This window comes from Anolis carolinensis, unplaced genomic scaffold, assembly GCF_035594765.1.
Source record: "Anolis carolinensis isolate JA03-04 unplaced genomic scaffold, rAnoCar3.1.pri scaffold_12, whole genome shotgun sequence".
Classification (NCBI taxonomy): Eukaryota; Metazoa; Chordata; class Lepidosauria; order Squamata; family Dactyloidae; genus Anolis; species Anolis carolinensis.
The window spans coordinates 16,529,485-16,542,699 of NW_026943823.1; the positions used below are offsets into that span (position 1 = coordinate 16,529,485).

The following is a 13,215-nucleotide window of genomic DNA, read 5'->3' on the forward strand; positions in this document are numbered from 1 at the left end:
TATGATCTCACATCTCTCTTCTGATATATTTTTTTTACACTGGGTATCTGTAGTAAAAAAAAAAAAAGCATCACAGGTGAGGAAGTGAATTGTGAAATCTTTGACTCAGCAATCTCCAATCCATCCTGCGCCAGAGACAGAATGATAATGGAAATCTTGTAAAGCTACGAAAGATGGGGAAAGAGTCTTCTTGGACATCAAAGAGCAACATCCTGTGCTCCGAAGCCTAGGGAAGTAATACAAACTTTTCCTACCTTTCCCTGCTTTGGAGGCTGGAGAGGCAGCAGCTAAGAGTCTTGCATATTCTGATCTGAAGATGGATAAAGACACTTAATCTATCACCGCATGGCAGAGCCCCAAATACTACAAGGATAGAATCCTATAAAACAGGCAAACATCAGCACTCGTGTTTAAACCAAAATCCTCTGGGAATTTGGAGAGGAGGGGCATAAAAATGGCTATCCTTGGATATCCCACATTTGTCATAAATGCATAGTAGGTTGGTGAGTATATTCTGGCTTTAGGTTTTTAAAGTGACAAACAGCACTGTCGTAAAAATAAAAACCACTCTAAAATATGCACATGCACACATATGTATGCAACATTTCCCTCTCTATTCAGCTGTCTGAAACCCCCTGGGTTTGTCAATCTGGCCTTCCTCCTTAAATGGAGATTCTTCAACTCTATAACGAATCGCAAAACCATAATCCCTTCCACATTGTGGCAGCTATAATCCACAATTTTCTTAATCCTTGAGTTTTACTGTCTTAACGTCACCTGGAAGCAGAAGTATTCAGACAGATAAGACACTGCATTCCTCTTTCCAGGGAGAGCCTCGCAGTTTCTGTGTGACTGCCTGACACGGCTGCTAGGATTCTGAGCATTAGGCCCAATGACTGAATACATTCATGAGCACCAACAGGAAACAATACTTCCGTTTGCCCGCACTGCTATTCTTTTCTTCAATAAAGCACACCCGTACAAAGCACCGAAAAGAAGTGCACACATCCGGAACATGCTTTCAGCATGACCTCTAGGTTTAACAATTAAAAATGCCCTTTGGCTCAAACAGAACTGCTGCATGCAAGTGAGCAACACTCCCTGAGTGGAAAGGGATTTCAAGTTTCCTTTGCCTGTGCAAAAAATGGAATTATGTCAAAGATGCCCTGTCAAATCCCAAGCCCCATTAGCTTCAGTAGCTTCTTATTCGAACTGCAGCATTCACTTATTTCTTTGCATGTTGCCTATGCTATGAATCGCTGAGATTAGATTTATAAATCCATTTAAGCTTAACATTCAGGAGATGAAGAGCTGCAAGGAATAACCTCGGAGCAATCTGGCAGTAATAATAACAAGATTCCTGTGCTGTAAAATTACTAGCTCTGTATGCTGGAAGATGTTTAATAATGGCTACAGTGAACATTGTGCACAACCCAGAATGAAAGTAAAATGCCCTTGAGAGTTTTCTGCTAAGAAACCAGGAGCCACAACTTGCCAAACTGTGTGTTATCTAAAAGAGTGGCTATGGGCTCAAGTCAATATATCACATTACTTAAGTCAAGGAATATGACCTGACAATTCTTATCAAAGCCTGAACACCGCTTTGGTGTAAGGCTTGTTTCTGATCGCAGACATGTCCCCTGTGGAACGAAACAAACTGCGTAAGGTGAGATGAGCTGAAACATTTTACAATACACTTTCAATGTGGGTCTCCTTTGATCCCTTCAGATCAAATATTTGAGGCTGCTACAGAAAAGTAGGCCAATGCGCATCCCACTGTTTGCCCACCTTGGGGCCATTCCTTTTGCTCTTCCCGACTGGTTCAGAAGAATGTTCCGGCAAGTGGCCAAGCTCCTTCCGTTTGGTACTGACAATATAAAAGATCTGTTTAAGAGGCTGGTGGAAAAAAATGGACAGCCCTCAATAGGGGATGAGAGCCATGCGCCACGAGAGGGAGTTTTATCTGTCACTTCCAGATTCTGACATTTTAGCTGTAAACAAGTATAACCTGTGATACAAATGTAGGTTATAACTTGCTAGTGGAGAATTCAGATTTCACTACCAAGTTTCTGTGACACCTAAGGAGCTTAAACCATTAAACTGCAGTATGTGACATGCACAGCATTCTTAGTTCTTTATTTTGTTGGAGGAAGTAGTACATTAAGGCTGGGTCTTTTTCCTGATTAAGTTTCAGGTGATTCCTGTTGCTTTTGGGTTACCACACACAATACGTGGGGTGGAGAGGTAAGGCATTGGAAATCATTGGCTTGTCTTATGAATAGGTTGAACCAAGTTTTCAGGTTAAAAATGTAGTCTAAAATTCTTAACTTATAGTTGACTATGCAAGGTAAACATTAAGGTTTTATTACATCCTCCATTGTTTGATTCCTGAAGAAGGAGAAGTGCTCACCTCTGAGAAATCTTCCACCTACATCTTTAGTTTCTGACTCATCCAACCAGGAACCGAACCAAAGGACTTTGAATTGTCATCCACTACAAGGGCAGATATTCCACTATTATGGTTAACATCTGTCACTTCTGCAGTGCTCAGTGACAATGTCAGAGGGGAACATTAATTCTTTCCAAAGAAGGGAATGTATCTTTTCTTTGTTGCTAAGGGATGGAGCTTACGTTTCTATGTAATTAGAGTTGGGAGGGGGCTGGGAGATAGACTAGTCTGAAGCACCCTATCACTAATGCAACTAATCTCAAGAAAAGAGAAGTCCTTGAGATCAGATTATTTTGCATTATGTGCATCTCATCTATTAATCTTTAAACTTTACAATGACCAAAACCATGATAGTGCAAATTCAATGAAGTGTGAACAAAACAAATTCCTTATTACTAATAGGGAGCAGTAGTTTCCTTGCTTGAGCTCACATTCAAGATACCGGAACATAATCTCAGTGTCCACTATGACCCAAACTACCATTATGCAGGGAGTGTTTTCTCAACCCCATCAGGGAACAGTTCAGATTCCTCTAAACCACAGTCATAAGTGTTGAACCACATACAAACACCTCCTTTTCCTCTCTGGGAAAGAATTTGTTTTGTCTGGCTGTAGTTAACCTTAATGTTCCCAAATCCTAGACATTGCAAAAATGTGTTCCGTTTTCAATGAGTATGGGTTGGGTTAAGGGTCGTTGTTGGTTTTTTTTGGTGGAAATTAGGTAGGACTCCTGCACAGTCACATGCAATGTTGATGAATAGATTCCCTTTTTCCTCCAGTGTGGAATAATGACAGCATGACCGAGACAGTCCTGACAGCCTTAAAGGTCTCATAGGGGATTATACCTAACAAGGATCTCAAGGAGGCTGGCGATGGAGCAGTTTAATCTGCCAGGGCCCTGGGGTCAAAGGAGCAGTTTCAAGACTCAATGCAGCATTATTCATCTGATCAAGAGCCCCATGAAAGCCCAATTAATAGGCAAAGGCTCCAGAAAAATTAAATTCTACTTAACAGCTATCATGGCTGCCTGTCTTTTCCTCTCCAGACAGGATAATGGCCTTAAACAAGAAAAGCAAGCTCTGAGGAAGGGATGGGAAATAATAACAGCATCTAGAAATTCTAATTGCTCTGAAGACTACTTTGCTTCCAACCCCAAATCAAAGAGCTAATACTGGGCATTCAAACCTTCATAATACTGTATGAAGTATTATACTGATATCAACTACAGGGGTGTGTAAAAAGACCATAAAGTTAGAAGAGATATAAGAAAAGCAGAAGACTCCATTGTAAACAGATTGAATAATCAAGGAAGCCATAGAAGACATGAATTTCTAAAATGTGAGAAGGTTGCTGTGGAGTAAGACTTATGAAGGTCTCTCATTCAAAGGCTGATGGCAAATAACAATGAAAAAGAGACTGCCAGGAGATAGTTAGGCTAGCAGCTATGATTGAGAGCAGTGTTTTAAGAAGTGAGGCTACATTTATGGGCTTCTCCCCCTGCTCCAAAGATACAGCAGCCCTCCTCCCCCATCTACTTTCAGCCAGGACATACATATGATTTTATCTTGGGCTGCATTTAATTAGGAGCATAAGTTCATGATTTTGTTGCTACATGCTGCTCTTGGCAACTGTGGTTTCTAGCTATTGTGACAAAATAGCTTGCTTGAAATGAAATTGTTTTCATGATCCTTCTATTTGATTATTAGTTTATTTACCACTTGGGAGAAACATTATCTTAGAAATCTCATACCAAATGTAAAAAAATAAAAATGCCTAGCCTTGCTGTGTAACAGCAATTGCCCGGGATTACAGCAGATGCAAACAGATCATGACTTAATTCACCTCAATTGTTCCCAAGGAAGAAGATGACTTCGAGGCCCCTGAGCAGTCCAAGATAAATATGCAGAATCGTTTTTATAGGCCTCCAGTTTTGTCTAAAATGGTATGAAATGTTTTGATTGCATTATTAAACTAGAACTGAAAGATTACACAGAATGAAAGCAGCCAGGGATTACTACACAAATCCCTTATTTAAAAGCTGAGTTACAGAAGCAGTCTAAAGATGGATGATCTATGGAAGAACAAGGGAAGCGCAACCCCTCTCAATTCTTCTGGATTCTTTGTGGTTTCTGACAGCATCTATGACCGTTTTTGGACTAGTTATCTTGGGTGATGTCTAGGAGCACTGTGCTTCAGGGTTTCTCTAAACCCATGCATGGCTGAAGGTCAACAGCTCCATCCCATGGCAGTTATGCTAAGGGATTCTGCAAGGCATCTCCTACCAGTTCCAGGCCTCCTCAAAGTGATTTATTTTTATCACTTAAAACAACAGCAATACAAAGCAACCATGGTACATCACTCCTGGTTGTGATTCTGTTCAGTTGGCCCCCATCCTGGGAAGAGTTGCCCATTTCTGATCTATCCTATCTCTTCACCACACACACCATGTACCTTCCACACGAAACCACTGAATGAGATTATTACCTAACAATAAAATTGTTTCCTGTGCATTTCTCTGACCACATTGACAAGCGCTAATCCAATGCCTTTGAGCACAGAGGAGCATTTCAAGACTCACAGCTGCCATATTGCCATACAAGGCTCCAAGGGATCTGAATGCAGTTCCTCGGCAGCATTCAAATCTGGCATAATACCAAAAACAAAGAAAAGGAGGGGAAACCCATGTTCCACATCCAAAACAGGCATCAAAATACATTTCACTGTTTTGTTCCAGGAGTCCACGAACCATTTAAGTGAAAGACATTTTGCTCTTTTATGCCTTAAAAGCAGGCACTACCCATACATTTAGATGTTTCTCTTTGCAATTATGAGTGTTTTAAAACTTGTTTCAAAAAAGAAGCAGGCTTCAGGAAACCACATGCTATTTTTGTTAAACCAGCAACATGGACAGAACATGAACTTCCCTGGCAGTCAGACTGTCCACAAAATAAGCTGATGCTTTCACATCTTGCTCGGTACTACACGGCAAAAGCTTCACAATGTTTTTCAGTATAAATGTCCTCCAAAAATACAGAACGTCCTAGAACTGAGGAAAGAAATGCCCATCCTATTGTCTGGACATGTGTGTCACATCTCCTCAATTATCACGCCCGAGAATGACAGAATTGGTGGCCCAAATCAGAAGGATGTATCTCAATTCAACATGAACCTGAATACCACCCTTTCCTTCCATCTCAACATACAGTAAGGTATCCAAGGTTTTCTTTTTAAAAAATAAATAAATAAAGTTTTCTACTTGGCTTAACTAAGGAAACCATAGTACTCGAATAAAAACAAAACAGGATCTTAAAACTAGGGTTAAATTTCCAAGGTTATTTTCATGCTGACATCCATATGGAGAAACTATGTTTAGCTGATGGGGGAAAAAGTATTCATGAGAGTACACTTACCCAAAATGGGCAGATACTAAAGTTTTAAACTCAGAATGATAAAACTGGTATGGTAATATCCCTCCCTAAATAGCTCTCAATTTCAACATTAATGTAACTGTCATTGATATGCAAATATCCGATCCTAAACAGCCATCTCAATTTCAACATTAATATAACTGTCAATTTGAAATAATTGACACAAGAGTTGATTTAATAGATGTGTAAACCTCTGAAAGATAACATTATGTATCTGTATAAAAGCCAAACTTTCTGAAGCATGTGCATCCCATTGTTTTACTGCAGAGAGCTAACTGTATTATTAAACAGTTTCAATATAAAGCCAAAAAAATGCAGATTCCATTGCATTTACAAACAAACTCCACGTGTCTCTTATTTTTCCCCTCTCATGCGCTTCAAAGGAATACCATAAAAAATCTGCATTACACCCCATCGCTTTGACAAGCCTTACACAGCAAAACGGTGTTTGATATACTCTCATAAAAACACATGCTTTCTATTATAAGCAGCTCGTGAGGAGCCGCTGCCTGCATCAGGCGTTGTGTGCATGCTGAGACTAATGTGTCATGTCCCGCCCCCACTGTCACACCTACCTGTCATTCCCTTTCTTATCTTGCCATTCTGGCCAAGCAATCCAAGAACCGCTATTGTGTGCTATTGTGCTAACCCTCCAAACGCTCCCTTCCTCATAACCTATCTTTACCTCCCAATGCTTCACGTGGTGCTTGCACACACCAATTGCACATAGCCGCCAATCCCACAATCCTGAATTCCTCAGCCCTGGCTCTTGAGGCACTACCTTCATTTTCCCCTCCACTACAAAAGGACACCGAGCTATCGATGCACCCAGACAAGCCTGTAATATAGCCCCATCCACCCCCTTGTGACACAACAATTTGCATTTTTCCCAAATCCTTCTCAAATCCTCAGAAACACAGCATAAATTAATCCTCCTTCTGCAAGAAAATAAGCCCCTCTTCCCTCCCTATTATGGCGTACACCCCCTTTTTTCAAAAGAGACTCATCCCTTCTTCCCATTGTTATGTCCTCACCTGAAAACTACAAGTTGTGTAACATGCTGCTCCCCCTCTACACAGTGCAATTGTTTTAGATTTGTGGGGTGGAGGAAGATGGATAAGAGGGAACCAAGGGGACAAAGCAATTTTATCCTCCCACAGCAAGTCAACCGCTTAGCTTAGCTCCAGCTCAGCTTACCCAATACTTAGTTTTTTAGAGGTGGATTTTTGTGTTTTAAACACATGCTGGGTATCATTTGTCTGAAAAACAAATGAGTGAAGGAAATTGCAATAAGCTAGCATTGCAGGGGCCTTGGCCTCCCAACATGATGCAGCTTCACTTTTGTTTCCCCAGATGCCATTTGGTGCAAAGCCCGGCATTTGTACAAAGCCTACTTTCCCAAAGAACACTCCAGATCCCTTTTCAATACCTTATACACCCACATCCAAGGCTGCCAATAGTCCTTTATCTTCCATCACCAGCATCCTAACTTGGCAACCTTTCTCTTTTCCTGGACAGCTACCTTCTCTGGACAAGATGGCACAGAATCATACAATCAGAAACCACATGGGCCATTTAGTCCAATCCCCTGCCATGCAGGAAAGCACAAAGCACCCCCAACAGATAACCATCCCGCCTCTATTAAAAAAACTTCCAAAGGAGCCTCCACAACATTCCAAGACAGAGAGTTCCACTGTTGAACACTCTTCTTATGGGCAGGAAGTTCTTTCTCATGTTCTGGTGGAATCTCCTTTCCTGTAGTTTGAACCAATTGATTCGAGTCCTAATCTCCAGGGCAACAGAAAACAATGTCTTCCTTATGACATCCTTTGAAATATTTAAACATGTCCGAATTCACAGTCTCCAGACCTTTCATTATTTAGCCTTTACAAGCATTCCCGTGTTTTTTGTCACTTTCCTTTACACCCCAACATGCTCTCCAGATGTGTGTTGGGCGCCAGGTTCATCATATGCCTGGTTGGAAGGGGCTTTCAAATTTCAGTTCCCTTCCCACCAGTCCATTGCTCCTGACATACATATACTGGCCAGGGATAATGTGGGCAGTAGCCCTATTTATCCTAACTAAGGTGAGAGGTAGATGTAACTGCTTGGGGATGATGGAGGCTGCCATCTGACCCACCTTGACACTTCCAGGTCAGGAGGGGCAAGAGAAGCCAGCTGGCAAAACCCTGTCTTCCTATTCCCTTCCTGAAGTTAATGCAATATCCATCAGTTTTCATTTGGAGAGGCAGATAAGAAAGGAAATTGCTGTTATCTGGACCAGGTTGGAGATAATGAGGCCTGAAGTCCTTCCCATCTGCAGCCACCCAGGAGGGAAAATAATATCCTTCTTCTTCTGTTAAAAAAACATGTTGGTGATACTCTTTTGAGACATGCCTCCTTTCACGACACAGTCATAGAGTTTTACAGTACTAGCAAACTGGGGGTTAAACCACCTCTTGGAAAAGTTTCATACAATATGTGTGTGTGTGTGTGTGTGTATTTCATATAATCTTTACTGTGTAAACGAAGTTTGGAATTTTTCCCTTTACCCATCCTATGTTCTACAGTTGATTCTTGTGCAGTTTCCTCTAAAAGTTGCATGTCATTGCAAACATCACTGACAACAAAATTTTCTTAATTGGAAATGTATCCATTTTAGCGGGAATGACTGCAACGCAATCCACAAACTGAGCAAATTATAAAAGTTAAAACAGGACCTATGCTTGAACAGCACCAGCCCTCCACTTCTGTAGGGATTACACCTATCTGGAGGTTTTTAAATGGAGGCTGGATGGCCATCTGCCAGGGGGACTTTGATTATGCCTTCCTGCATGATTGAAGGGGCTTGGATTAGGTCAGTGGTTCTCAACCTGGGGGGTCCCCAGATGTTTTTGGCCTTTATCTCCAAGAAATACTAACAGATGGTAAACTGTCTGGGCTTTCTGGGAATTGTAGGCCACAATACCTGGGAATCCACAGGTTGAGAACCACTGGACTAGATGGTCTCTACCAGTAGACACTCCTTCTCAGGTTTCTAAACAGAAGCTGGATGGCTGTCTGTTGGGAGGGCATTGACTGTACCTTCCTTCCTGGCTGAAGGGGACTATACTTGATCAGTGGTTCCCAACCTGTGGGTCCCTAGATGTTTTGGCCTTCAACTACCAGAAATCCTAACAGTTGGTAAACTGGCTGGGATTTCTGGGAGTTGTAGGCCAAAACACCTGGGGACCTATAGGTTGAGAACCACTGTACTAGATGGTCTCTTCTAGTGGAACTTCCTTCTCTGAATGTTTCTAAACAGAGGCTGGATAGCTGTCTGTTGGGAGGGCTTTCACTGTGAATTTCTTCCTGACTAAAGGGGGTTGGACAGAATGACCTTTGAGGGTCCTATCCAACTCGAGTGTAGTACGGACTATCTAGGAGTCTGTGGGGCGTCCTTTTCTAGAGGTTTTTGCACTGAGGCTGGATGGCTGTCTGTTGAGAGGGCTTTCATTATGTCTTCATTCCTGGCTGAAGGGAGTTGGACTGGATGACCTTTGGGGGGTCCATTCCGACTCTAGTGAAGTACAGACTACCTAGGAGTCCAGTGGAGCCTCCTTCTCTGGAGGTTTTTGAACTGAGGCTGGATAGCCATCTGTCAGGAGGGCTTTGACTGTGCCTTCCTGCCTGGCTGGAGGGAGTTGTACTAGATGGAGCCTCCTTTCCTGGAGGTTTCTAAACACTGGCCGAATGGAAAACCATTGGGAGGGCTTTCACTGTGTCTTCCTTCCTGACTGAAGGGGGTTGGACAGGTTGACCTTTGAGCGTCCTTTTTAACTCGAGTAAAGTATAGAATGGAGCCCCGGTGGCGAAGTGCGTTAAAGCACTGAGCTGGAGACCAAAAGGTCCCAGGTTCAACCCCGGGAGCGGCCGCTGTTAGCTCCAGCTCCTGCCAACCTAGCAGTTCGAAACCATGCCAATGTGAGTAGATCAATAGGTACCACTCCGGCAGGAAGGTAACGGCGCTCCATGCAGTCATGCCGGCGACATGACCTTGGAGGTGTCTACAGACAACGCTGGCTCTTCGGCTTAGAAATGGAGATGAGCACAAACCCCCAGAGTCAGACATGACTGGAATTAACTCAGGGAAACCTTTACCTTTTTAAAGTATAGAATAACATGGAGTGCGGTGGAGCCTCCTTCTCTGGAGGTTTTTACACTGAGGATGACTGGCTATCTGTTGGGAGGCCTTAGACCAAGCCAAACAGGTGTTTTGGACTTCAACTCCCACCATTCCTAACATCCTCAGGCCCCTTCCTTTCCCCCCTCAGCCGCTTAAGCGGCTGAGGGGGGAAAGGAAAGGGCCTGAGGCTGTTAGGAATGGTGGGAGTTGAAGTCCAAAACATCTAGAAGGCCCATGTTTGCCCAGATTGCGCCCTCCTGTCAGTCCGCATTGTTTGTTTATTTGCAGGAGTTTGGAAAGCCCTGCCCTCAAGGCCAACTCCTCCCTTGCAAGGACATCCGGGGAATCCCGGGAGGGCTGTCAAGGCGACCCAGGCCCCAAACTGCCCCGCAGAAGCCTCCTCACCGGCCTGGACGGTGTCGCTGAGGTCGCAAGCAGCTCCGGAGGCGCTGGCAGGAAAGTCGCGGAGCTTCCTGGCGCTGAGGCAGAGCAGGCCCGAGCTGGCGGCTTCCTCGAGGACCTTCTCCAGGCTGCGGCCGGGCTGAGGCGACGCCGAGGAGGACGACGACGAAGGCGGGCAAGAAGAGGAGGCCGCGGCGGAGGCGGAAGCGGCGCCCCCGCCCGGGTAGGAGAGCGTGAGGTGGGCCGGCAAGCCCAGGCCGAAGAAGAAGGACGACGACGACGGAGGAGGAAGGCCCACTTCCGAGGCTGAGGCCTGAGGCGGCAGAGGCGGCGGGGCAGGCGGAGGACCCGGTCCCGAGGCGGAGGCAGGGCTCGGCGCCGGGCCTCCGCTCCCTCCTCCGCCCCCTTCCCCGCCGCTGGCCATGGTGCCTTGCCCGGCCGCCATGACACCGACGCCGCTTCTGAGGGGAACAAGAGCCAGAAGAATAAACAGCGGCGGAATGGGCGGGCCGGGCACACTGCGCAGGCGCCCCGTCGGGAGCGCGCACGCACTACGCACGGATCTGAGCCGAAGAGGCGGGGCTCCCTCTCCCTGCTCCGCCATTGGGGGAGCGCTCTGGAGGGGCGGGGCCTTCTCGACAGGAGGGCGGGCCTTCGCGCGCGCACCCTCCCAGGAGGCGGAGGCGCGGAAAGGGGCGGGGCTCGCTCTCAAAACCGCTTTCGGACTCCCCAGCTCCGCCATTAGGGGCGGAGCCTACTCTCAGGAGGGCGGGGCCTACTCCTCAGGAGGGCGGGGTTTCACTCGCAGGTTCGAATGTTATTGTTTTTGGAGTCTTCTGCGCAGGCGCGATTGAGTTGAGTGGAAATAGACACACGCTGGAGAGGGGATCCTGATCATTATATAGTCCCAAGAAGTGACTTCTCATAAACAATGCTGGAGAGGGGATTCTGGGCATTATAGTCCCAAGAAGTGGCTTTTCATACACAATGCTGGAGAGGAGATTCTGGGCATTATAGTCCCAAGACGTGACTTCTCATAAACAATGCTGGAGAGGGGATTCTGGGCATTATAGTCCCAAGAAGTGACTTCTCATAAACAATGCTGGAGAGGGGATTCTGGGCATTATAGTCCCAAGAAGTGACTTCTCATAAACAATGCTGGAGAGGGGATTCTGGGCATTATAGTCCCAAGAAGTGGCTTTTCATACACAATGCTGGAGAGGAGATTCTGGGCATTATAGTCCCAAGGCGTGACTTCTCATAAACAATGCTGGAGAGGGGATTCTGGGCATTATAGTCCCAAGAAGTGACTTCTCATAAACAATGCTGGAGAGGGGATTCTGGGCATTATAGTCCCAAGACGTGACTTCTCATAAACAATGCTGGAGAGGGGATTCTGGGCATTATAGTCCCAAGAAGTGGCTTTTCATACACAATGCTGGAGAGGAGATTCTGGGCATTATAGTCCCAAGAAGTGGCTTTTCATACACAATGCTGGAGAGGGGATTCTGGGCATTATAGTCCCAAGAAGTGGCTTTTCATAAACCATGCTGGAGAGGAGATTCTGGGCATTATAGTCCCAAGAAGTGGCTTCTCATAAACCATGCTGGAGAGGGGATTCTGGGCATTATAGTCCCAAGAAGTGGCTTCTCATAAACCATGCTGGAGAGGGGATTCTGGGCATTGTAGTCCCAAGAAGTGACTTCTCATAAACCATGCTGGAGAGGGGATTCTGGGCATTATAGTCCCAAGAAGTGACTTCTCATAAACCATGCTGGAGAGGAGATTCTGGGCATTATAGTCCCAAGAAGTGGCTTCTCATAAACCATGCTGGAGAGGGAATTCTGGGCATTATAGTCCCAAGAAGTGACTTCTCATAAACCATGCTGGAGAGGAGATTCTGGGCATTATAGTCCCAAGAAGTGACTTCTCATAAACCATGCTGGAGAGGGAATTCTGGGCATTATAGTCCCAAGAAGTGGCTTCTCATAAACCATGCTGGAGAGGGGATTCTGGACATTATATAGTCCGAAGAAGTGACTTCTCATAAACCATGCTGGAGAGGGAATTCTGGGCATTATAGTCCCAAGAAGTGGCTTCTCATAAACCATGCTGGAGAGGGGATTCTGGACATTATATAGTCCGAAGAAGTGACTTTTCATAAACCATGCTGGAGAGGAGATTCTGGGCATTATAGTCCCAAGAAGTGGCTTCTCATAAACCATGCTGGAGAGGGAATTCTGGGCATTATAGTCCCAAGAAGTGACTTCTCATAAACCATGCTGGAGAGGGAATTCTGGGCATTATAGTCCCAAGAAGTAGCTTCTCATAAACCATGCTGGAGAGGGGATTCTGGACATTATATAGTCCGAAGAAGTGACTTCTCATAAACCATGCTGGAGAGGGAATTCTGGGCATTATAGTCCCAAGAAGTGGCTTCTCATAAACCATGCTGGAGAGGGGATTCTGGACATTATATAGTCCGAAGAAGTGACTTCTCATAAACCATGCTGGAGAGGGAATTCTGGGCATTATAGTCCCAAGAAGTGGCTTCTCATAAACCATGCTGGAGAGGGGATTCTGGACATTATATAGTCCGAAGAAGTGACTTCTCATAAACCATGCTGGAGAGGGAATTCTGGGCATTATAGTCCCAAGAAGTGGCTTCTCATAAACCATGCTGGAGAGGGGATTCTGGACATTATATAGTCCGAAGAAGTGACTTCTCATAAACCATGCTGGAGAGGGAATTCTGGGCATTATAGTCCCAA

The 13,215-nt window shown here is 45.0% G+C and overlaps 1 protein-coding gene across 6 annotated transcripts in view; it reads right to left on the reverse strand.

Moving 5' to 3' along the window:
- The window catches only part of lrch2 (leucine rich repeats and calponin homology domain containing 2), a 52,328-nt gene extending 41,265 nt beyond the window's left edge, over positions 1 to 11,063 (reverse strand). For all 6 annotated transcript variants that reach the window (XM_008119630.3, XM_008119632.3, XM_003226712.4 and 3 more), the window contains exon 1: positions 10,448 to 11,063. In XM_008119630.3, the coding sequence (XP_008117837.2) occupies positions 10,448 to 11,048 (601 nt within the window). In that variant the 5' untranslated portion in view covers positions 11,049 to 11,063. The remainder of the gene's footprint in view (positions 1 to 10,447) is intronic.
- Between the last annotated feature and the right edge of the window lie 2,152 nt (positions 11,064 to 13,215).